Raw genomic sequence first — 26,873 nt, 5'->3', positions numbered from 1 at the left:
TAAATGCAATAGCGCTTCGTTGCGAGTTAGGCTAATATGTTTTTATTAATATTTACACTAAAAAAATAGTTAGAGTGATAGGAACTTCGCGTAAATATACAGTTTTATTAGTTGAATATGCTAGTCGACTTAGGCGATTATTGCTTATGACCACAGAATTTAAGTAAAAAAAAAAAAATTCATAATTTGAGTTTATGTGATCAGAAGCAATTGCAGATTTGAAAAATAAGATCTATCGTGAAGATGCAGAGGTAAAGCCCCAATTATTCCTAAACGTCATCAAAAATGTCAGCAACAAATCGAAATCAGTAATCGTGAGAGTTGGGGTCTATTTCTAAATTGTAACGCATCTACTACAGGGTATCTCATCTAGCATTTAGAATTTGCACCACCGGTTTTGAGAGCTAAAATAACGCTCGCGATATGCGAAGAATGGCGAAGAGTTGCTTTTCCATAGAAAAAAGCTGAGAAATATTAAAAACACTCCAACATTTTCGAACATCGAATAATCAGCCCTAAATGGTGTTGTCAATTGGCCGCCTAGAAGCTGTGCCTTTTACTATTTTACTACTTTTTGTGGGCTGCCTTTAATGAATTTATCCTTATAAATATTAAGCCAACCATCCAGCGACGTTTCAAGAGCTGAAACATAACATTTAAGTTGCCGTTGCCCAGATAAATGCCTAAACTTGTGAAAATGTACTGCAAAATTGGTTGACAGAATGGGCTACTGTCGAAGTCATTTTAATGAAATTGTGTTCCATGTTTAAGGATAAGGTTAATTATGTTCAAAGAAAAAAAAAAACACAATAAAAACTATTAATGCGTATTTTATTTATAACCGAATTAAATTAAATTCCAAACGCTAAATGGGCTAACCAGTACCAAAAAACCATATAAACAATTTTTCTCCGATTTCGAACTTCGAAGGCCGATTAAAAAAAAATTCGAACTAACATAAAAAAACGGCGCGATACGGGTCTTCTAATTTCGCCTCTATTTTCACCCGCCACTCTAAGAATGGACCTAATTTTTGCTAACCTGAATTTGTTCCACAGTGTAATGTAAATTTGGTTCTAAAATTAGTCTCAATAGCTCGAATAGCTGCTTCAGTGGGTCGATTAAACTGACCATAAAATGGAAGAAGCGCGCGATAAACTTTCTTAACAGAACACGCATTTTTATAATAAAATTCAATGATTTGCAAGCGTTGTTCGTTTGTAAGACGATTCATGGTTAAATTGTAGACCAAACTAAAGATGTTTGACAGTGAAACAAAACACGAAACGTGCGTCAGCTGTTTAAACCAACTGTTTAAAAAGATAATATCTAAAAATCACCCGTTACTTGATACTTGTGTGTTTGATTTGAATTTAAAGAAGAAATATAACTTGAAAGGCCTTGTAGATCACTATTTATTCAGCAAAAGTGGTGGCGATTACGCAACCGGAACTGTTTAAAAGAAATTTATTTAAAATGTGATATTGCACGCTTCTTTGGTTTCTTCATTGCTTATTATGCGGCCTATTTTATACCCAGTGCACTAAAACTTGGTCAGGTTATAGCATTGCACAATCGATAATTTAACCAATTTTGAGGTTATGTAGGCGCATGCGATTGATATGATAAATTATTCCCCAGGCCTCTTTCTAGTCGCACCAGTCAACCTCAACAGTTATTTTCATATGATTAAAATTGCTTAAAACCGTGTCATCGGAGCCTGCGCAACATCTATAAAAGACCATACCCTGCTATCATCTTATGGTGTTAGTAAATAATGCTCTATTAAACCTTCACACCAGGGATTAACACTTCCTGTTTGGCGTCGCCTAGACACTTCGGAGTATGCGTTTCAGATTTATGGGGGACAACATCAACAGAATACTAAGTTCGGCAAAATATCTGGATGAATAAAGGACATCATATAGAGATAGAATTCGATAAACCTTTACTGGGCATCCGACGTGCGTGACTATAATAAGGGAGTGCGTGAAACAGTGAAATAATAGAAAAAGTATTTTCTAATAGCAGTCGCCCCTAGGCAGGCAATGACAGACCTCCGAGTGTTTTTCTGCCATCCGACACCCGACCTGTATTATTGGCTTACGTTTTAGTAATTTTTTTCTTTATTTTTTTACATTTTATAACATACAACTTTTTTAAATTTTAATTACATTTCTTACTTTTATAATTTCTTTCATGTTTTGTTTTGGGGTGCATTTTTTTACCGTAGTTTTACGAGTATGGCAAAGTTTTCGCTACGCGGTTCCCCTTTCTTTGTTTACTTGCTTATTTTCTTTCTATTTCTTGTCCTTCCAGTATCAAGTTGCCCAACTTTATTCAGTTGCTGAGGCATCGAAGAATGAGACTGGTGGAGGTGAAGGCATTGAAGTGCTAAAAAACGAACCATTCGATAATTATCCCCTGCTGGGTGAGTATACGTTTCATACGTCGAAAACACCTTACCATATGGAATATTTGCTAATACATATAAATCCCATTTTGCAGGTGGTAAATACAATGCCGGCCAGTATACATATAAAATCTATCACTTGGCATCAAAAGTTCCAGCATTTATAAGACTGTTGGCACCAAAGGGTTCCTTAGAAATACATGAAGAGGCATGGAATGCTTACCCGTATTGCAGAACGGTTATAACGGTATGTATGTACTACAATTACATTGCAGGCATTCTTACTGATGTGCTGGCACTGCAACGGCTAGAAGTTTTAGTATTAAAGGAGATTTCAGTCGTATTTAGAATATTTAAGAAGAATATTTGAGGTTAGCGCACCCAACAGCTAACATTGAATGGCATAAAAAAATTACTGCGGCTTAGGTTACCAAGAACCCGGATTTTTTAAAGTAAATAATAGATATTTTTCCCATCTAAAAGAGAATTTATTTATGGCTGCTTCGAAAAAAGAAATTGTTCGTCTTGTGAGCCAAACTGGCCTTAAATCCACTTTTTTATCACATTTTTGGAAGAAAACATGAGCTGCTCTGCAAGTGCATATCCCATCTACAGGAACGAATGGTAATCCTATGGCGCTATGTGTGGTGAATAAGTTGCATGTAGCAGTTCTTTTCAGCAAATTTCCTCAACTATTTGTATGCTAAAAATCATTCTGTTTTACTTTTATAAATCCACACTTTAAACTTGCCATATTAAGCAACCACTTTCATCGGAAGTTAGGTATCTTGGAGTAATACTCTCAAAGGACTTGTAGCATTTTTAGGCAGTTAACACCGTATTTCTCTAAACTTCGGACATATCTCTCTATCCGCAAACTGGAGTTTGAGGGTTGTGCCAGAGCAATCTTTTCAGTAGGCAGGATTGGAACGAGGAGAAAATCTGCACCGAAGCTGGTACCTCTGTCTTCACTGACGACTCCATGATAGAATCGGGAATCAGAGTAAGGGTTTTTTCTAAATCGGCATCCCTCTCACTGTTTTTAAAAGTGGAATTGCATAACTTATTTCTCAGGAATGCGCAGAACAGGAGGAGCTCCATTACTTTATGCGTTTTTCCGAAACCCCTTTGGGGAATTCACAACTTATTTCTCAGGAATGCGCAGAACAGATGGAGCTCCATTTCTTTATGTGTTATTCCGAAAACCCTTTGGCTCCAGTACAATAGATGGAGAACGCAAAGTGCTGGGAACTCCTCGCCATTGAATTTCCGAACTCGTAGCTATATTTACCGGTAATTGAACGATCGGCACACACGCAGGAAAGCTAAGTTTACAATTTAACGCCCATTCCTCCTCGGCCACGATTAGTGCGTGATTTTATAAATTTATATGATGCAAGCAAAAACTCACAAGGTCCACAAACTTGGTTTGAAGAAGGCACAATCATCGATGCGGTTATAAGAGAAAACAAAAAAAAAATAGTTCTTATGAGAAATGGCATGAAAAGCTTTAAACTCGGTTTTGTGAGCAAAGGTTAACAAAGTTGGAGTTTCAGAATTAGATCGCTGAAAAACCGTGAACTAGTAAACTATGTATGAGCCATTCCGGTACTGCCTTGGTAATGGGGCACTTTTTCACATTACCGACACTTAGTTAGGCTTAGACCGAGGCACGGCTTAGTAATATTGTAACAGTAGCAAGACAGCGTGACATTTGTCAAATAAACAGATGTAGAATTTTACACGATAGAACAACGCGTTAAAATTATTGAATCTTATTATTACATGTCGCAAAATTCGTAATTTTTTTCGTAGAAATAATCGTCCGAATGAGTCGACAATTCAAATGTTGGTGCAAAAATTTCAATAAACTGGTTTTGTCGAGTATAGAAAAAGGACTGGCGGACCAAAAGCTGAACGTTCTGTTGAAAATATGGCGGATGTAGCCCAAAGTACTGCTGAACAACCTTCAACATCGATATCTCGACATTCTCAACAATGAGGCTGTTGGCGGATGAATCGACTGTTTGGCGGATTGTACCTGTTTGTGGTTAGCGCCATCTACCTGTCGTCCATTTTCGTATGAACGCACGTCACTATAGGCTTGGGGCAAATTTGCACTGCAAAATAACTTCTTAATCAGCCAAACTAAGTTTGAGCCTTCAGTCTTACATAATTTACCACAGTAGCACTAACACTGAAAACTAGTCTTTTAACTTTAACTTTTGGAATGTTGCGAATAGTTCCGAGTATTTGAGCAACCGAGATTTACCAGGTTTGGCCATTAGCTATGATGAAAAGCAAAATTTAGCAAGCAACTACGGCTGCCACGTCTCAAGGCCCTCGGTAGCCGATTTTTACCCGCCCGTTTCATACGTATTCGCAAACTCGTCCAATCAGTCGTTGCTCAGATGGCAACCAAGTGTCATTGGTTGATTTTTTCCGTATATCACCAACACAATCCCAGTTTGTTTTGTAAACACATCCCGTGTTTCGTCAGCCTATCAGCTGATTCTTTCAAATTCGCTGAGAGCCGGCTAACGAGCTGATATTGGCCATACCTCTGAGATCTTCACCATATTGAGCAATCCGATTTTCTCAGTTTAGATATTTTTATTTATATGTCTTGAGGGTTATTTGCCGATGAAGCTGGTGTGATGTGTTTTTTTGGTTTTTTTTTTTAAATATGTTGTTATTATTTATTAGATATGTCAAAATGCCTACGTTGTATCGAAATGCAAAAAAAATATTAGCTGCCAGGGCTTAACGGCTCCATTAAAAAGCTTTGTATGTGCATATTTTTTAAGTTATATTTCTATTTCGTATACTTTTAATACTATTTATGCCATAAACTAATCACTTCGCAAAATCTACTTCAGAATCCGAAATTTATGAAAGATGGTTTTAGAATTGTCATAGATTCGGTGCACGTGCCAAACGATAGGGGCGAAATACCAAATGTAAGTTTATCATCAAACATAAATTAACTAATGCGTTTTTTTCTTTTTTCTCTCTCTTTTCCTGCAACTCTCATTCGGCATCGTTTTTGTCTATTTAATATATTCGTATAATTGTGCTAAATGTCTCATGACGCTAACGAACACTGGCGTTACATGTCTGATTGATTGGTCACATGATTGGTGATGGTGTTGGTGAATTAATAAATGTCGCTCATTCTCTCTCTTGCATTACAAACCTAACAAAAACAAAAATAAAATAAATGAATAACTGCATCACAATTCTACTGCTGATGGTGTTGGATTTAAATATTATTGAATATATAAAAATATAATATATTAAAAAATACGTCTATAAATTGCGCCACTAACAACAAAAAATGTATCTATTTTAAAACCAATAACAACAACAAAATGCTCACAATGCAAATGCACAATTGCCACGCTGGTTGGTCGACGACTCCCCACGCACCGGGGTCCTCGGCACTGGGATGCTGTGCACTGAAAACCCGAGCACTCTCTGCTACACACATACACACCGCTGCTGTTGTGTGCTGGTGCTATCATATTGTCAATCTACAATCATCAAATTGCCAATCAACAATTACAATAATAACAACAATGAATTTTAAATAAAAAAATGATGCAATACGAATGAACGGAACACATAAATGCTTTGCGAATGAATGCATGTTGAATATCGAAAATCGAATATTGAATATTGACTGTGCGCACTTGTATGCGTGTATGTAAATAAATTTGGTTTATTTTTGTTTTTCTAACAATAAAATTTGCTATGCAATCGACACTTGCAATAACAACGGCAACGGCTATGGCAATGGCAAATAAATTTAACAACAACAATTAAATATGCATACGCATATATACAACAAATAAATATATTATAAATACATGCAGAATCCCGGCTATATGAAAGAGAATTTTGTAATTTGCATTGAATCGCTTCATGTCGGTGACATTGGAGATCAGAATAATGTGAGTGGTATTTGTTTTGTCTACATATGCGCACACACACAAGACCATACACCCACGTTTATCCCAATATCCGTGTATACGCATTATCTGTTGTGTTGTCGTTGTATGCAATTAGCTAGATTATTCTCCTCCTTTAGGCACCTAAAAAAAATAATCTTGGACAAAAGTTCATTTATAGTTTTTGTTTAAAACTTTTACAAATTTAATTTTGTGCATGATTGCTTTTATATGTTACACTAACAAAAAATGTGAGAGTAGATATACAGTATCGGTGAAAATATTTGCAACTGAACTGGCTTATTCATAGATATTAGGCCTCTTCGATTCGCTAAGCGTTAGCAAGTGGCGAATAGATGAAGCAACTGGTCTAAATAAACGTGCGTTGGTAGCACTGGAAAGTATTTGCCAATAATTACATTTGGTTGGAAGCACTTAATGTACTTAATTACTAAAGTCGCGTTCTTACAGAGAAACATTTGTTGCTTCCACTCGTTACTGGTGTGGCTCTTTTCTTATCAACATCCTTTGTGTTCTTGTTCTTCTCAAAGTCGTTGTTGACAAAAGCTAAACAATTGCAAGGTGGCAACACAAAAAAGAAGAGAATTCGCAATGTTGAAGCAGCAAAAGAATCACTGTATAAACGCGCTCTAATGAAACTCCCTTCAAAGAGAGTTGGCAGCGTTGAAAATATTGTACCAGTTTTATGAGGTATAACCGTACTCGCTAGCGGCAAATTTTATTTTATAACTTCGCAGTTGCTTTCACATGCACACTTTTTCGTAAAGTCAGAAGGTAGCGAGCAGAGAAGTGACGAATCGAAGGCGTCTATTAATTTATTCAAATTGTTTAGCCGAGTTGTGTTTATTATATCTCGCGCCTGTATGTGTGCAATTCTGAAAGCAGTTACGTTTCCTCTCGGCACTATCCAGACCCCATTACATAAAGAAAAAGTCACGGTTTGGTGTGGCTCACATTACGGTGTCATCAAAAATTCAAATTACCAAAAAAAAAAAAATAATAATAATAAAATAAAATGAAGTCAATGTTATCGTCTGCTCGCATGCTTTACAAGAACATGTAAATTTACATTTAGCTGCTGTAGTGAGTGAAATGATATGCTATTGAGCTATGTTGATTATGGGGAACAGTATTAAAAAAAAATGTTGTCCTTAGTGTGCCGCTATTCGCAGCGGCATCCACTTCAACCTACCCTTAAACTGCAATCTAACTTTAACCTTTAAGCCTAACTTTAACCTTCAACCTGGCTTTAATTTTCAACATAACCTTAACATTCAACCTAACTTTAATCTTCAACCTAACCTTAACGTTCAACCTGACCCTAACCTTCAACCTAACCTTACCTTCAACATAACTTTAACCTTTCACCCAACCTTAACCTTGAAATTAACCTTAACCTTCAACCTAACCTTAACCTTCAACCTAATTTTAACCTTCAAAATAACCTTAACCTTCAACCTAACCTTAACCTTCAACATAACCTTAACATTCAACCTAACTTTAACCTTCAACCTAACCTTAACCTTCAACCTGACCCTAACCTTCAACCTAACCTTACCTTCAACATAACTTTAACCTTTCACCCAACCTTAACCTTCAAATTAACCTTAACCTTCAACCTAACCTTAACCTTCAACCTAATTTTAACCTTCAAAATAACCTTAACTTTCAACCTAACCTTAACCTTCAACCTAACTTTAACCTTCAACCTAACCTTAACAGCTTCTCACCGTTTGATTTTTGCACACTACATATTCTGATATCTGCTGTAAGACATTATTTCGACATTGAGCCACGTTCCTCTGAAATTAATTTTTATGTACGAGTTCGTGCTCATCGCCCCACAATCTATTAAAATAGACTAATCATTTCCCACTTTTTCTATTTTTATTTCCTATGGTCTCTGGGAAGAACAAAGGATATCCTTTGATATCCGAGAAATAAAAAATTGTTTGTAAATTCTTATCTTTACTTCATTTCATTGCAAATATTTTGACCAGTACTGTACTAACACACATACATTCATACGCATGAGGATTTCATACACATGAGGTTTTTAGTTATTTGATTGCTTTTTAATATAATAATAATGCATGTGTTGGGTATTTGTATTGCTCACTAAAAATATTTTCGAATCAAAGTGAATATTATTATTTTTTATCTATCTTGGGGCTTAATTTTTTATATGTAATTGATTTGGAAAAGAGAGACAAAGGACGCTCCTCCGCTTAATTTTTTCTTTTGGTTTTAGTATAAACGGATATATTTTTTAAAATTGATAAATTAATTAAATTTTTTATGCTGCCCACATTTAGGTGCATGAACTGCCCCCAGAAAAACTTAAAACTCGCGATGTTGTACATATCGACATTGCGAATGATCCAACCTTGCCTGCCGATTACAAACCCACGGAGGATCCAACAAAGTGAGTATATGAAAATACAATTATACAAATATATAAAAGTTTAATATAGGCTTTGGAAATTTTAGATAGCAATTTTTAGAAAGTTTTGCAAGCATGAAGAAAAATGCCAATATCTTCAAATAAAATATTCATCATTGTTATAATAAGTCCACATAATGCAGGCTTATATTATTAAACCTTCATACCCAAAAAATCTTCTCGCAGCGTAAAAGAAGATCACGTTCATCATCACATTCATAACCTCAATATTTCCACTCCAAATGGAAACAACAGAGAGCCCTTCAAACGAGTTAAAGGAAATGACTCTTAGCAAGACTATAAAGGAGTGCTGAAAATCTTCAAGAAAGATATAGGGGGCCAACTATAGAGTTTTACGCAATCTACGAAGTGAGCCCAGTTCTGCTTGATAATTATATATATTTCCCTTAGTTTATAGGTGGTACAAATGGCCTCAATAAACGAGTTAAAATTATATTTATTTAAAGCTGAGAATATGATTTGTCGCTGAGTGTGACCTGCTTATATCGTCTCTGCTTCCTGTCTCTGCTAGTCGCTTCCACGTGTTAGATAGCCTACCACATCTCCGACTGTCTTGCGGGTGCCAGAGCTGCTTTTGTGATATCTTCATGTGGTTTCCCCAGTTTGTGACCGATCCATTTCCACTTTCGCCGTCGTATCTGCGTCGTTAATGCCCAGAGGTCGGTGTTAGTGATGGTATTAGGCCGGTAAACGCGCACAATTTTGCGAAGACTGCGATTGATAAATACCTGGAGTGTTTTTATATCACGCATTGTTCTGTTCCATGTCTCGCAACCATATAGAGCAACAGACTTTACATTAGATTCCATGATCCTCAATTTCGTCCGCCTGGATGTATGTAATGTTCTCCACACTTTGTCCAAAACACCAAACACAGCTCGACCCTTCAATATTCGACTACGAATGTCGACTGATGAGCCGTTTCAAAGATAGCACAACTCATCTACTACTTCGAGTTTAGTGCCGTTTATCTGAAAGATTTGCGAATTTGCAATGCGGATTCAACATCTTTGTCATGTCAATGTTTTCAAGTCAACTTTAGCTGCACATTCGCTTACCGCTGTGATCTTTGACTGTATATGTGAGTGTTTGTGGGACGGCATACATATGTCGTTTGCGTCGTCAAGATTTTCAAGGTAGCCACCCAGATTTCAGGATATGGCTCTGTAAACCACTGATGCTTGACGCATTACTAGGTCCAGTACTAGGTTGAATGGGAGCGGGGATAGCACGCATCCCTGCCTTATTCCTGTCTGCACTTGAATGCCACCGGTCAGTATGTGCTCAAATCTCACTCTGTAAATGGCAGAAGCTCCTTTACTGAAGAGGACTCTCCAGACCGCATCATCGCCTTTTCAAAATCGATGCACTGTGGTATACGACAGTCAACAGACTGCTCTACGATCAGTCTTAAGTTGTCAATTGGTCGTCTCATTAGCGTCGTGGCCGAAACCCGGCTTGTTCTTCCCTCATGTCACACAGCAGGGCGTTGGATAGTCGTTTATTGATTATATAAGCTATGATCTTATTCACCATACTCAGCAACGTAATGCCTCTCCCTTTTTCCGTAAAAGCGTAACAACGCTTTCGATAATTACATCAACCAGAATATTCGGTAACTTTTAATGAACTTTTCATTTTTCCCTGAGATTTTGAAAGTGAAATATGGTACGGTAATCTAATCAATACAATTTTTAGGATTCGTATCTTAACTTTTAGTTACCTTAATTTAAGCAGAAAATTTCATTCAAGTTCGCCCTATCCCATATTCGGCTTGGAGAGTCTGTCATAGAGATTTGTTGGCCCTAATGCCCGTTACACAAAATATAGATTTTTTCTAGAATGAACACTGATCCCGAAATGTGCGAATCCGTAGAAGGAATGGATCTTATAGTTATTGGACATTTGTATCAAATACTTAAGAGGTGGGGGATTTTTTCTTATAAGCGATTTGCGAGCGTAATGCAGCGTCATTAGAGCATATTAGAAATTACGATGAGTTGCTTTACAGAGTTTAAAAAGCACTCGCATTGCAAAGCGCGAATTAAATGAAGCATTTCAGATTTTCTCAACATTTTTGGTTTCAATCTAAAAGGTGTTGACGCTCAGTCTACTTTACATGGACCAGGTATCTAGTTCTGTAACATATCGGCGATGGTCAACAGTTTGGAAGACAAAAGAAGTATGCAGCGTATCTTTGTTAAGGTTTCAGAGCAAGGGCGAGGGGATGCTCAACCACTGCGGCAAGCTCTTTTAGCATGAACATGAGATCAGGATCTGTAAGAAAATCGTTATTTGAAACGAGGCACCTTGTAAATCTACTCTGGACCTATTTCAGTACTGCTTCGAGTAGAGACTTGACGGGTTAAGTATATCGATTATTAAAAACTTCTATGTCGAGGAATATGGGTTACTAAACCTTAAAGGCAAATTTTCTTTCCACTTTTGACATGATCTCGAGAGGAGCAGTCGTTTCTGGGCAAGTTTTTCTTAGATTTCTGACACGAAAAATTTTTGGAAGAAATTATGGGGTCTTTCCATTGTAGTAAAATATTACGACACACACCATAAATCAGAGAAGCTCGGGCCGTCAAAGTTGTATAAGAGCAATAGTATGGTTCGGAAGATCTATGGATCTGGATTTAGAGGTGGAATTGTATATCCATTCTGTAAGTGGATGCCGCATTGTTCAGAGCTATTTTCATGGTTAGAAATGTAAATATCCGCCGTAGAGAAAAATACCATTTTTTCTGTGCTCAAAACCAATAACTAAAAACAAAATTTATTATATTTTAAATTCTCCTGTTCATTTTGTAAAATGTATCCCCCAAGGAAGAAAATATTTTTTAAACAATAAAATTAAATTTTTGCACAGATTCAAGTCAGAGAAAACCGGTCGCGGCCCGCTGGTGGGCCCAAACTGGAAGAAAAATGTCGATCCAGTGATGACGTGCTACAAATTGGTGACATGCGAGTTTAAGTGGTTTGGATTGCAGACAAGAATAGAAAACTTTATACAAAAGTCGGAGCGACGATTATTCACAAACTTCCATCGGTAAGTAGGAAATCAATATACAATATTGAAATATGAGTAGAATGCAAAACTATAAATGCCAAATGACAAGTAAAATTAAACTACAATAAAAAATACAATATTCATGATCATCGTTAGCTACAAGAGCGTTATAAGCCGCGTTTTTTTAAGATAAGTGAAAAAAACTGACTACCAGCTATGCTTTTACCCGTTCGCCGTGTAAAATATAATATTTAATTATATATTAACTGTAACTCATTACAATAAATGCGCCTTTATTTTTATTTAGGGAGGTATAGTAAAATGAAGACACTGTTGCCAATTTTCTCGATATGTGTTTTGTTTTTGAAATTTGACCCTTTTCTAGTAAACGCGAGATATGACTGAAGCGAAACCCGCTTACACTTTTAAAAATATAAAAGAAACGACACAGCGGCACAGCATTGCCCAGAAAATCATTAAATGAATTGAAGATAAAATTCGCGAGCGTTATGTAGTTCTAATGTGATATGAGAAAGTGAACACTTGAGAAAGTGAATTAGTAGAATTTTTGTTATAAAGCTGAAGAAGGCCTATTGAGCACATTCAACCCCTTTTTTATGAATATTTGTGCTAATCTTAATGCTCAGATATGAGTTTAAACTATATACTTATATTTAAGTGCTGCCACTAAAAGGTGATCAATTTAGAGGGATCGGATTTTAAATTGAAATAAAACCACGAAAATTCAATGGGCAATCTTTATTATTTTTGTGTAGAACCATTCATGATATTTATTTTTTATCAGTGCAGCACTCACTGATCTTGGGGTAGAACTGGGCTTGGTAGGCTTCATTGGCAAAATGCTAAATAGCAGAATCATTGAGGCGAATTTAGGAGAATCGGTACTCAGGAGATTGATGAGTGAGGTACCAAGGTGGAGGCCTCTCACCGTTTTCATGCAACGCAGTTGTAAATAAACTTCTGTTGATAGCTAACGCCGAAGATGTTGTTATTGCTGTCTCTGGTAAATTTGTATCTAGATATTATCTCTAGATGGGCAAAAAGAGTGGTCCTAGGAGTCAACTCCGGCAAGACACAACTCATATTGTTCACTAGGAATCATAGAATTCCTCAGCTACGTCCAATTATGCTCAAGGAGGAAGCTCTTAGGATTTCGGAAGAAACCAAGTACTTGGGACTAACCATAGATAGGAAATTGACTTGGAAGTCACACATCTTAGAAAGAGTTAGGAAAGCGAATCTAGCTTTTAATGCCGGTAAGAGAGCTTTAGGTAAGACCTGGGGAATTAAACCTAAGGTTGCTCATTGGCTTTATACTGCTGTCGTTAGACTTGAGTGTCTTCTATATGAAAATGTTGTCTGGTGGTGTACCATGCAGAAAAAAACGTATTTTAATTTACTGAATTAAGGTACAGAGATCAGCTAAATTAGCCATATGTGGCGTCATGAAAACCACGCCACCCATGGGTTTGGATATCTCTTCTGCAAATACTCGGCGGCTTGTTCCTTTTTAAGGCTCAGAGCGAGCTCACAATGGAAGACTGTCACGCATGGACATTCAAACGTCTTAGACTTCTATACGGATATACCCAGTGATTGTGATTATCACCCTCCCATTCTCTGCTTCGAAAGGAATTTCTCAATGAAAATCCCTTCTAGACTGGAATGGCTTGAAGAAGATCCATCACCCAACACACCCGTTAGATCTACACAGATGGATCTAAAATGGTCACCGAAAGGAATTTCTCAATGAAAATCCCTTCTAGAAGAAGATCCATCACCAAATACATCTGTTAGATCTACACAGATGGATCTAAAATGGTCACCGGTGTAATTTTAAATATAATAATAATTAATTAAAAAATAATTCTTAATTACCGTTATATGAAATAAAAAAAAGGATAGTGTCTATAATTTCTTATGAAAATTGTTAAGATATACGGAACTTAAGACTTTTCTAATAAAAACATCGCTTTGTAGAAATTATAATAGAATTTTTTAAGACCTTCTTAAATATTTAGTTAAATTATTTCTTTAAGTCCTTTTTAAATATTTAGTTAATTTTTTATTTATAGTAACAGTTTTTTCAGCTAAAACTTCAAAACATTTGGAAATCTCACTGCATTGCCAAGTTACAGTGGCGTTAAGACTCTTTGAGTAATTAATTAATTGGCGAATTATATATTTTTAAAACTGTATTTGAAAAACAAAAAAATTATATTGCGTATTTTATAGCAAAAAAAAATGTACTTTTTACGAAAATATGAGTGGAAATAAATTAGACATGTAAAAAAGTGGTGGATGAGATAATTTGAAGGGGCGAACCTTAATTTATTTCTTATTATTTAAAATTTTCACTAAAGAATTTTATTGTGCGCGTATATACAAGGTGGCACAAAATAATCATCCAATTTTGTTTTTGAATAATTTTTTTACTAAATACAATAAAAAAAACGATTTTGAGTATGGAAATCTTTATTTTGACCTTTACGCGCTGCATTGCACTGCGTGCTGCATGAAGGACAACCGTTGCCTTAGGTGTATACTAAAGAAAAGGTGGCCAGAAATTGTATCCAGCGACAGGCTGTGGGAATTGTCTAACCATGCGCTCATCAAAACAAATATTCTGAAAAGAAAATTGACTTACAAAGCAAGCCATCGAATGGAATCCACAGGGATCACACAGAAGGGGGTGTCCAGCGCACACTTGGAGAAGACAGCTAGAGAAGGAAATAATATTAAGGGGTAACACCACTGTACAAATTAAAGAATTGTGTTGATTTTTAATTTTTTAAATTTCAATTTATTAACGCGAGCACTTGTTCTCGTGCTGAGTTCAATTTCTAAACTAAAACTTATAAACTACTTAGTGCTAAAATCTAACCTACAGCCGCCACCCACGCAGTCACTGACTGGCTACTCATGAAGTTCTTGGAATTAGCAGATGTGCATTATTTGAATAAGTTTGAGTTGGCACGTTTGCCAAACTTTAATACGAAACCATCGTGCAGCTGCATGTTGGTGTCGTATTACCGATTCGCCGTAATCAGCTAATGTTGGCAGGCCGCTAGTGAATCTGTAACATTGATTGCAAGCTTAAATTCGCCTACTGCAAATGTTACAGCTGCCCTTAGGCTGCATGTGTTAACTCCTCCCCTTCTAAATGGAGGCCGTCCTCGGTCTTTTTAAGATTTTCAATGATCTCCTGAATAACATGACTTTGACTCCTTCTGTTTTTCCTCTGCCGCAGTTTGAATAAAAAGTAGCAGCCAACCAGAATGGCGATAAAAGTTAGGCCAGATAGTATTGGCCACATGATGGTTCTTCTCTCTATTCTTGCAATGTACCCTAGATTGTGCATATTCATTCTTTTTAGGTACGGTAAACTCAATATTTCTAGATGGTCAGTAATATTGACAAGTGTTGTTGTCGCAGAACCTGGTAATTTTGTCACTATACCGTTTTTGTTCTTAAAGTAAGAACCATTGATTTGAACCTCGTCTTCAAAGGTTAGAAGGTAAGTACCAGTAACAGTTTTCTCAGAACCATCATTTGATTTGATCACAGCGGTATTGTCGTTGATAACTATGATGCCTTCATCAACAAGCGTAATCGGCTCCAGATGGCTGGGGCGTGTGCTGCAGTGGGCTATACTTCCCGAATGTAGTTGTTGTGCGCATGTTGTATTTTTGAGCTTTTTGCAAAATGTGGACGTAAGTGCTGTAATACAACTGCCAATAGCCAAAATCTGATTGTTACAGTCAGCGACGTTGTCGTTGTTACCAAAGTGTAGGACAGTTTCGTTGTGTTGAACGGGAAACAAAATGACTCTCTTACATACTAATATAGGTTTTGTATACTTAATTAAAAAATATAAAAAGTTAGTGTCTAACAGCACCTTAATGCTAGATACCTCCATTAAGTCTGTTATAGTTGTGTTTGTAGAGTGCATATTAATTAATTTTTTTACATCGTCAAAATTTAATATGGAGGGACTAATGATGCCGATCCTTGCAAGGGCAATCGCTGAAATCAATATTTCAATTTCGGAAATTAAAACTCTATTTCTAGCGAGCAATGTTTCGTATAAATAACTTGTGTCAATCTGCTTAGTTTTTACATTGTTTGTTATTAGGTTCACTGTATCTGTTAGCTCATTTATCTTTTCTTGCACTGCTGTGTTTATTTCTATTTGCCTATTTTCTGAATTAATTAGCTCTTGTTGTCGAAATTTTAGATTTTCAAAATCATCGAAGTCTGGTGTTCCTGCTATAACTTTCAAAGCTGTCCCTAAAATGTTTATGCTTCGTGCCTGTCTGTGGTGAATGTTTAATGTTTCCAAAAGTGTTTTTATATGTTCGATGTCCGAGTCCAGCAACATCCTCATGGGAGATGCAGGGAAATGTTTCGTTAGTTCCTTAGTTTCTTTGGCTATTTCCATATATGTCCTGAGATTTGTTGTGTGTTTAAGAAAGTCAACGTTCTGCCAAAGAGTTACAATCCCGTCCTGAATCGGTATGTAACTAGAGTGCGAGTAGTCAGTCAGTTTTGCTGTTGCTGACCCAATTAGAAGTATCACCGAAAGAATCCTGAAAAATATGAGAGTTAGTCTATCTTGGTTATCCTAATAAAAATTAAAATTATTTTATGTTGTCCTTGTGGACCACCCTCCCTTTAATTAAGACTGTGGTCCCCAAGTCAGCTTCTACCTTTTCTTCTACGTAGAGAGGTGTTAACTTATTCCCTAATCTTTTATTGGTTTTTACCAATACGCGCTCCCCCACGTCAAATACTCTATTTTGTCTGGAAGGGTTATTCCTCTCCAGCAGAGTTTGTTGGGCTTTCTCTATTTTGTCCATTATTTCATTTCGCATATCCTGGGGTGTGGCGTGAATTATGTCAATGGGTTTCTTTCTGGTCACAGAATGAATAGTTCGATTATATTCAAATGTGGCCAATAATATAAGTTCGATTGTTTCATCAAAATTTTTTTCCAATTTCAGGCATCTCGCAATCTCTACAAGTGTGCTGTGGAAACGCTCGACCTGACCATTTGAGGTACTGTGAAGCGGAGGTGCATTCACAATATTAACATTAAACTGATTTTTTAACAGAGACCTTATCGTTTCGGAATTAAGCGATGCCTCATTGTCACAATATATAGTCTTTGCACCTGGAAATATATTCATTAACTGAAAAATAGGGTATTTTATGTCTAAAATTGTTCGAGATGGTATTGGCTGTACCACCGCAAATTTTGAGAACTTGTCGAGGCAAGTGAGAAAGTACTTCTTGTCTGTTGAAAATATGTCAACGTGCAATATTTCTCCAGCATAGGATGGGACTGGTGTTACGCCATGTTCCTGTTTTCGTGGATGCCTATCATATTTTGCTTTACTGCAGATTTTACAATTTGCAACCACTTCGTTTGCCAGTTTGGTCATTTTTGGGAAATAATAGTCACAGAGAATTTGTCTAACGTTCTCTTGAGCAGCTCTATGAGCTCGATTATGTTCAATAACAACAATCTCTCGCTGTTCGTCTTTATTTACAATGTCGGCCACCATGCTTTTACAGTACCAGAACTTTGTTGCCGGAAAGCACCTTATAAGTTCGTGTTGTACGCTGGCCAATGTTGGTAAATTGCAGTGTATGGCATTTACCACATTTGGGTTCACAGTTAATTTAACCTCTTCCATGAGATGTTCCTTATTTGTGAATTGGATAACATGGCGAGTTTTCTCGCCGAAATATATAAAATTCCGTCTTAGATTCATGTCGGCTTCCTCCAAAACGATTTGGTTTCGGAAGCAATTTAGTGGCTTCTCAGTTGCTTCTATCGTATAAGATAGCGATGTTTCACTATGTATTGTAGCTAAATCTGATTGGTTTTCTTCTTCTAAGGTATGAATGTTCTGTCTTGACAGAGCGTCGGCCACATAGTTTTCTTTGCCAGGTTTGTAAAAGAGTTGAGCGTTGTGTTCGTCGATAAACGCTTTCCATCGTTTAATCTTAGCATTTGGGTTTCGGTCTGAAACCGCAAATGTAAGTGGCTGGTGGTCCGTAAAGATATTCAAATTCTTTACACCATAGAGATAATTTCTAAGGCTTTTTAAAGCCCAAACTATGGCAAGTAGCTCACGTTCGTTGGTTGCGAAATTTTTTTCCCGATCCTTGAGGGTTCTAGAAATCATAGTTATAGGCTTTCCACCCTGAGACAACACGGCTCCTATACCCATTGATGAAGCGTCCGTCGTTAGATCGAAAGGCTTCTTAAAATCAGGGTAGGGTAGTATAACGTCTTCAGACGCTAAAACCTCTTTTAACTTGTTGAAAGCTTGTAACTGTTCCTCATCTAAGTCTATTTTTACTCTTTTCGATTGTGTAGACTTCACTTTACCGTTTTCACCCTTGGGAATATCCGTCAAAGGCCTTGCTATTGACGCAAAATCCTTGATGAAACATCTATAATAACTTGCCAGCCCCAGGAACGACCTGACATTGAACAAAGTTGAGGGCTTCTCGTAATCGCGGATTGCTTTGATCTTACTAGGACTCGTTTTTATACCATCTTTAGATACCACAAAGCCCAAGTACTCCACACTTTGTTTAAAGAAGTGCGATTTTTCCCGGGATATCCTCATATTAGCTTCGCATAGTCTTCCTAAAACCCACTCAATATGGTCAACGTGTTTTTCCTCGTCTTCGGAAAAAATAATTACGTCGTCGACGTAGACATAACAACACTTCCCTATCTGTTCTCGAAGCACGTCGTCGATGGCCCTCTGAAAAATGCTGGGTGCATTCTTCAATCCAAAAGGGAGTCTACAGAACTCGTACTTTCCATGGCCCACCGAAAACGCGGTCTTTTCTCGATCTTGGTCAGCAAGTGTTATTTGGTGAAAACCTGATTTAAGGTCAAGCGTTGTAAAATACTTGGCCTTTCCTAGATTTGACAATATACCTGTGATATTAGGAATAGGATATTTGTCGTCGATGGTTTTCTGATTTAACTTTCTAAAATCAATAACCAGACGCTTTTTGGTGTTACCCTGTTCATCCTTACTCTTCTTGTCCACAACCCAGATTGGATTGTTGTATGGTGATCGAGATGGCCTGATTATGCCATTTCTTAATAAGTCACGAATTTCCGCATTCACGAAGTCTGATACACCCATAGGATATGGGTATAACTTGGAATATACCGGGTCGTCACTTTCGGTGCGAATAGTGGCGACAATGTTTGTATTGTAAGGGAGTGCTTCATTCGGGTCCGAGAACACCCCTATTAAATTTTTTATCATTTTTTGAAATTTGTTTCTCACCACTTGCGGCACTTCTATGTCTTCCACTTGTGTGAAATTCACATTACAACCCTTCAAGAATTTAAGTTCTTCGGAGCCAGAACTGGTTTTTATTATTTTGTTTTTAAAATCTAACGTAGCATTTGTCTTCGTAAGCAGGTCAAGCCCAACTATTCCGTCGAAAGTTGAAAGCATGGGGAGCAAAAAAAAGGGACTGTTTGTGCCAAACAAGTTAACTATACATTTTTTCTTAACATCGTTAAAGCCATGTATTGACTTTACCAAAAACCGATTTTCGACCGGTACTATATTCTTAAGTTCTTTTAGAGGCTTAATATAATTTTTTGATGCCCCTGTATCGATTAATAATTTAATTTTTCTCCCTGCAATTGTCCTTTCGATGAAAGGTAGCAGGGAGTTTGCGTTAAAAAATTGATTTGATCAGAATCGGACAGTTCATCGTCCACTGCTGCAGCCTCCGAATTAGCCACATCTCGATATTCTTCGCACTCTTGACCTGTGGATAAGTGGTCGATTCTTTGTTGTTTCGGCCCTGTAAATCGAGCGGAGCCATAATTCGGCCTTTTTGCAGCCTGCCTATTTGCTTCATTCTGATTTGTATGAGGCGGCACCCAATTTCGAAACGGAACATTGGGTTGATGTCGCGTGCTTTGCCTATAGCGAAGTGAAGGATCTACCTCCATTGGCTGCACTGGCTCCATTTTTTGTGGAGGCTTATTATTGGTACCCTGATTTCTATTAAAATGAGGGCTTCTTGATGGATAAAAATCCTTGACTGGGGCTCTTCCACCAGTACCCTTTTCCCTATGCTGTTGCCTAAATTCAAATCTTTGGGCTTTATCTTCCAAGTTTCTAGCGTAGGTGCTAGCGAATATGTACCGCTCGTGATTTGACTCTACCTCCTGAGCTAACGCTAAAGCAGATGGGAGGTCGCTAGGTCTTGCCGAAAACAGTACATCGCAAAGCGGTTTTTTTGTACCCGAAATGAACACTCGCAAGGCGTCCATCCTATATTTCTCGTTGAGGGACGCAGCTATTGTCTTATCGTAAGTCATGATTGTCTTGTTGGTGAGAAGGGTTAATTTCTTCTCAACCTCGTCGTAGTACTGCAGGAGTGTCAGGCTTCCCTGTCGAAGGGTTGACAGCTCCTGTTCAATTAGGTAGATGGGTCTTTTGTCACTGTAAGTAAAATCAAGGCGACTGATTATAGCCTTGAAATTCAGCACCGTATTGAATGATGCCAACACCATATCTGCTGGTCCCTTCACCTTATTTCGAATTATGGCAACAGCTTGGTAATGTTTACTACTACCTTCATGTTTTTCGAAAATCTTATATGCCGTCTGGGCTGCCTGTCGCCATGAAACATAGCACTCCTGCTTGCCATCGAAGTCTGGTAAGGACTTCACAATGTCAAGGGGTTCGTCACACTGTCTACCGGGCAATACCTCTATTTCCCTATACGCCCCTACCTCTGGCACAGTAATCTTAACATCATTTATACGCTGACTAATGGTAGTCAGTCGTTCTTCAAAGTTTTCCCTCTGTACAGCGAGTGCAGAGGAAACAGCACTCTCTATTAGCGCTTTCAGCTGGATGGCTTCCAAAGACATATTTACACTTGAATGCCAAGCTGCCTGATCATAAACACCACCGATCCTTCTTCTATCGATTGCTATACTGTTTAGCCTATTTAACAATTCACCTAATTCACAATCACTCATGAACCTAGTAAATCACTTGCCCACAAAGCATTCAGCAAAAAAAACGGTAAGACTTTCCGTGCAAGGATCGACGATTCACAATTCGTTTTGGATTTTTTTCAACATGGTACTATTATTATTTTTTTATCTCCTACCTTTTTTGCAGAGATTTCAGCAAAATACAATTACAAAATTTTTTGACTTGGCAATTGATTTTTCATACAAATGTAATTAAAGTTTCATAATTTTTTCGTAATTGGTTTTTTTTTTTTGTATTTTTTTTCCTTAAAACATTAATTTACACATTATTTATATTATTATTTTGCCTGCCTTTTTTGCAGAGATTTCAGAAAAATACAATTAAAAAATTTTTTGACTTGGCAATTGATGTTTTGATTTTTCATACAAATGTAATTAAAGTTTCATAATTTCTTCGTAATTTGTGTTTTTTTTGTTGTACTTTTTTTTTTAAAACATTAATTTACACATTATTTATTATTTTTCTCTTTGCACTCTACTTACATTTCTTAAAAATAAATTTTACAGCAAAGTCTGGAAAGTTTTGTTGTCTTGATCTGGATGTCCTTACACGTTTATCCTGGTCCCACGTTTAGGCGCCAATTAAAGAATTGTGTTGATTTTTAATTTTTTAAATTTCAATTTATTAACGCGAGCACTTGTTCTCGTGCTGAGTTCAATTTCTAAACTAAAACTTATAAACTACTTAGTGCTAAAATCTACCTACAGCCGCCACCCACGCAGTCACTGACTGGCTACTCATGAAGTTCTTGGAATTAGCAGATGTGCATTATTTGAATAAGTTTGAGTTGGCACGTTTGCCAAACTTTAATACGAAACCATCGTGCAGCTGCATGTTGGTGTCGTATTACCGATTCGCCGTAATCAGCTAATGTTGGCAGGCCGCTAGTGAATCTGTAACATTGATTGCAAGCTTAAATTCGCCTACTGCAAATGTTACAGCTGCCCTTAGGCTGCATGTGTTAACTTACACGCGTAAAATAAACACGATTTTTAAAGAATTTTTTTGTATAGAAGGAAAGGGAAAACAATCACTCTGATTTGAGAAGTTATTACTTATATACTAAAATACAAAACTACAAAGTTTGATCGAAAAATTTTACAAAATGGCGGCATAGGAGACATTTTTGTAATGTGGTTTCTCTTGAAAGAGCTCCGCGGCACGCAGCACAGAGGGTGCAAATTTTAATCTGGAACAAAGAAACATTCTTTTTCTTAATCTAGATAAGAATAGCTAGAGAAACACGTAGGGGATTTAAAAAATATTTATTTTTGTGGAATTAGCAAGCATTTGAAGGAAAAAACTATTTTGGACTAAAAAAACGGCACTTAAATAATTATAACAATCGTTTAAATTAATCTATTGAAAATCCCCTACGCTCTTCTCTTAAGAAGGTTATTATACAGACGTAGTGAAAAACCTGATTAAAAATATTTCAAATTGTTTGAGTTATGCTGCGTGCCAGTTTCAGAAAACGTGTTTTGAGAAAAACGCGTTTAAAGTTTGGAATTTTGGAGAAGTCGTTAGGTAGCAGTCACTAACGCTTGGTTAAAAGCTTAAAATATTTATGAAATAAACTTCGGTAACGTACAAAACTTTTTGTTCTCTATTTTAAAAGGTTCAAAGAATTTTTTAAGCTTATAAAAAAAATCAATTTTTTTGAAATTTCTACAGTGGTGTTACCCCTTAAGTGAATTGAACGGGAACGTCATTGGATAGGGATAGATTTAAGAGTTTTGTTGTGGCCCTATGCTCCACTTTGGAGCGGAAGGAATAAATATATAGAAGTATACATATGCATTATGCGCTCCTGTGCTTATCTGTTTGTGTGCAGCAGCTGTCTACTTCTATAAGTGTAAATATAGTTCACGTACGACTCCATTTGCAAACATTATAAATCTTCCGAGGGTTGAATAATTCTGCGTCACCTCTTTTTTACATATCTTAAAATTGTAAAAATATAATATTTACATATAAGTATATACATATTCACTAACTAATTTTTACCTTCCCACTCTCTTTTATTATATTATAGTCAAGTTTTCTGTTGGATGGATCGCTGGCACGGTCTGACAATGGAAGATATACGCGCCATTGAGGAGAAGGTCAAAGAAGAGCTTGATCGGCAGCGTCAAGTGGGCGAGGTGCGGGGCATGCGCGCCGATAGTGATTAAATGCAAAAAAGCAAAACAAATTTAAAAAAACTAAACAAGCAAATTTAGACAAGTTTATGACAAAAGCAGCAACAACATAACCACAACAAACCAGCAGCAGCAATAGAGAAAAATCAGCAAGGACAGCAAACACCAAACTGGCAAAAACAAAAAAAGAGCAACAATAGTAGTAAAAAACCTCAGCACATACTTTTTAAAGATTTTCATATGCACGGTCCAAAATCTTTTAGCAACAACAATAAGTTGGTAGGCAAAAGTAGTGGGAGCTACTACGGCGAGTGGAAAGTAGGCTGTTAACCAACCGATTTGGGGTGGAGCTGAAGCGGTTGGCCGGGTGTGCGGTTGGGGCGACAGCAGTGCTACAAATGTAATTTCATCACTAGTTGTACAGTTATAAATATGCAATACATTTGTACTCACCTATACATACATATGCGTACCGCAAAAACACACATGCGCCCACATACATACATACATACAGTTACTACAGCAGCCACACAAAAACCAAATGGAATGGGAAAGAGAACTATCAAAAAACAAAAACAAAAAAAAAATATTGTTACAATGTTTTCGGTTCATCTCTTTAAGTTGGATGAAATTTTCTTATAACTTCCCTGTATGGTTTTGTTTTGCTATTAGATACATGTATACAACAACAACAATAACAATAGTAATGTTCATATTTGAAAGCCAATCAACCAGCAGCAAAAGAATTTGTAAAATTAAAACAAAAAACAATAGACTTGCCCAATTTACAAAAAAAGAAGAAAAAAACCAATTAAATAAAATAAAGGAAAGGAACTTATAATAATTATTATAAAGAAAATTTAAAAAAAGTAATGCAATAGTTAATTTTTAAATAATATATAAGTATAATTCACAAATTTAATGCGTTTATATATAAATACTATGCATATATGTATGTATTGAGAGGAGAACATAAAACAATTTATTTACCTAAATAAATTGATTCATCAAAGTTTACAAATGAAAAAATTATAATAAAAAATTGAAACAAAAAATTTACCAATTATTAAACATTTTCTTCAGTAAGAGACATGAAATGAATTCAAAATCATGCAGATAATAATTCTCAGTACACCCTTCCCCTCCAGCTCAAGTTCAACAGCACATAACGCCAATTCAAAAACAAAACAAACAAAAAAAAAACTCCTTGTAAACACAAAAATGTACAGAAATAGCATAAATTGAAAATGAATTCATTGATTCGCCAATCGCGACGCAATGAGAGCAAAAAGAGCGAGCTGCCTCTCAAGCGGTAATTTTACAAAGAGCTATCGAGCGTAAAGCAGCGGCCGCAGCAGGAAAGTCTTAATAAGTTCAATTTTAATAACTCATTGGGAAAAATCTTAGAGCTCCATTTAAATTTAAAACAAATAAATATTTAAAATAGAAAGAAAAGAGAAAGCTAAAAAATGTTATTTAATTGTACGAATATTTGCTTATAGTATTTGCGGTAAAAAAAGAACTTATATACTTATAAAAATAGAAGAAAAAGCTAAACAAGACAATTTAAAAGTATATAAAAGATAATGACCTAAAAGAATAAAGCAAAATAAATAAATAAATAAACAAATAAAATAATAACGAAAGGTGTAAATGTATTTTCGCTATGGCAGGCGGACTAGAAAAAAAAATTAAACACCAAAAAACTGCAACACCAAAAAATGCAAGCAAACCAAGAACAGGAAGCAAAAAAAACATATAAAAATGTCTTAAGTAGCTAGTCGAAGAGTGCACACCCATTTAGTTCTAATTTAGTTAATAATAACAATAAAAAAATCTACAAAAACACCAACAACAAAGTCATCAGTTGGACGCGCACATAACAGTCGTGCTTGTTTTTTTTTATTCGGTCAAGGACTGTCACTCCGGCAGCATTGCCCAGAAATGCGGTTTTGTTTTATGCTGCAACAACTTAACCCTTTACTGCATGAATTAATAAAGCGTTAGAAAAACAAAGTTCTCACGATGAAAATAGTTTTATTTAATTATCAAAGAAAAATAATGAAAGTTTTATATTTTTCTTTTTTCTTTTACGGAACCATATATTATATAATAAGTAGTTGTAAAGTATATAAAACTGTTGATAAGCCACAAAATTGTTATTCGTTGAGAAAGATGAGTATATCGACTCCATGAAAATATTTATTTAATTAATTTTTTTGCGTTTTATTATTGAAAAAAATATTTTGTAGGATTAAAATATATACATATATATATATATATATATATATATATATATATATAATTGGCGCGTACACCCTTTTTTGGGTGTTTGGCCAAGCTCCTCCTATTTGAGGTGTGCGTCTTGATGTTCCACAAATGGAGGGACCTACAGTTTCAAGCCGACTCCGAACGGCAGATATTTTCTTTTTTTATGAGGAGGTTTTTCATGGCAGAAATACAATCGGAGGTTTGCCATTGCCCGCTGAGGGGCGACCGCTATTAGAAAAATGTTTTTCTTAATTTTGGTGTTTCACCGAGATTCGAACCTACGTTCTCTCTGTGGATGGTAGTCACGCACCAACCCATTCGGCTACGGCGGCCGCCGTAGTTTGAATTATTTTATAATAAATAATTTGGAAATAAAATTGGATAAAATGATAAATGAAAATCGTATGCGGTAAAGGGTTAAGTAATAAAACAAAAACAAAGATACCAAACACCAAACACCAGCTGCTGTTCATTTGAATATTTTTTGTACATTATCGTATTTCTCAAATAATATTTTATTATTTATTATTTTTTTAATTTTTAAAGTTAAATTTGTTTACGTACTCAATTCTGGTGAAAAAGTCGCAGCAACAGTTTACAGTTATTTTTATATGTATGTGTTTTTTGAAAGTAATTTTGTCATCGGTACACTTTGCGTGGTATTAAAAAAGTAAACCATATTTTTTAGTATTTTTGTATTTAGATGTTCTGCGTTGGGGTGTAGTACACCATACTTTTCCTACATTCGCATTCAATTAATAAAAAAAAATCGTCAAAAATCAAAGCGATTTTTTATCAACTTAAAATTTACACACTGCATCCGACATTTTTAAGATATATTAATGGGTGAATAATTTTTAATTCTGTACTTTGTATGGTAGTTGTTGATTTTTATAAATTTAATTTGATTTTAATTATTTTTTTAATTTAAGCCGGATTTCTCCTCCAATTTCTTGTGTGCCATTTGATTCAACTACAAATGCAAAGAGTTACAGCTTTCTTAGAAAGATTTTTTATGATATCAATGCAATATAGAAAGACATGTCGCATCATTGGATGTCGCGTCGAACTCTAACGTTTTTGAATGTAGGATGGTTACATTTTCTATGAGCGATTATTTTGAGGCGTTCTTTCGGGTTGGAATTGTTCTTAATTGGCATTTAAGATAAACCTTTCGCAGACGAGGGGTTTACGACGACATACTCATAGTAATAGTGCTGCGCATAAAGATCCACCGGCTCTGCTGCCTGTGATATTAAGCGACTCGGATACGCTTAACGGAATTGGTGGTATTGCTTCGCATTTGGTCGAGCATCTCCATGTTCGAAATTCTTTGACGAGTTCTCCAGGTGTATTAGGAAATCGGACATTAATTTCTGTAGGATCTGTAAGATCTGTAGAGAGGCAAGGCAGAGCTCATTTAGAGCGATTGTCTGGCCCTGCAGTGAGCGCGGTTTAAATTTCTGAAAGGTAAGTAAAACCAAGACCAGGACAGAGTAGATGCCATG

At 36.2% G+C, this 26,873-nt stretch overlaps 1 protein-coding gene across 3 annotated transcripts in view; it reads left to right on the top strand.

The window, feature by feature from the left end:
• LOC129250040 (phosphatidylinositol transfer protein alpha isoform) overlaps window positions 1-25,263 on the top strand; it is an 85,229-nt gene extending 59,966 nt beyond the window's left edge. The window contains exons 2-7 of one of the 3 annotated variants that reach the window (XM_054889696.1): window positions 2,320-2,431; window positions 2,509-2,660; window positions 6,289-6,366; window positions 8,700-8,809; window positions 11,724-11,903; window positions 22,989-25,263. In XM_054889696.1, the coding sequence (XP_054745671.1) occupies window positions 2,320-2,431; window positions 2,509-2,660; window positions 6,289-6,366; window positions 8,700-8,809; window positions 11,724-11,903; window positions 22,989-23,127 (771 nt within the window). In that variant the 3' untranslated portion in view covers window positions 23,128-25,263. Of the gene's footprint in view, window positions 1-2,319; window positions 2,432-2,508; window positions 2,661-5,292; window positions 5,374-6,288; window positions 6,367-8,699; window positions 8,810-11,723; window positions 11,904-22,988 lie in introns of all 3 variants that reach the window. The other 2 variants (XM_054889690.1, XM_054889692.1) reach the window with 2 other exon arrangements.
• The last annotated feature ends 1,610 nt before the right edge of the window (window positions 25,264-26,873 follow it).

This window comes from Anastrepha obliqua, chromosome 1, assembly GCF_027943255.1.
Source record: "Anastrepha obliqua isolate idAnaObli1 chromosome 1, idAnaObli1_1.0, whole genome shotgun sequence".
Classification (NCBI taxonomy): Eukaryota; Metazoa; Arthropoda; class Insecta; order Diptera; family Tephritidae; genus Anastrepha; species Anastrepha obliqua.
Note: the sequence above shows the minus strand (reverse complement) of the source record. Positions and strands in the feature narration are given on the sequence as shown.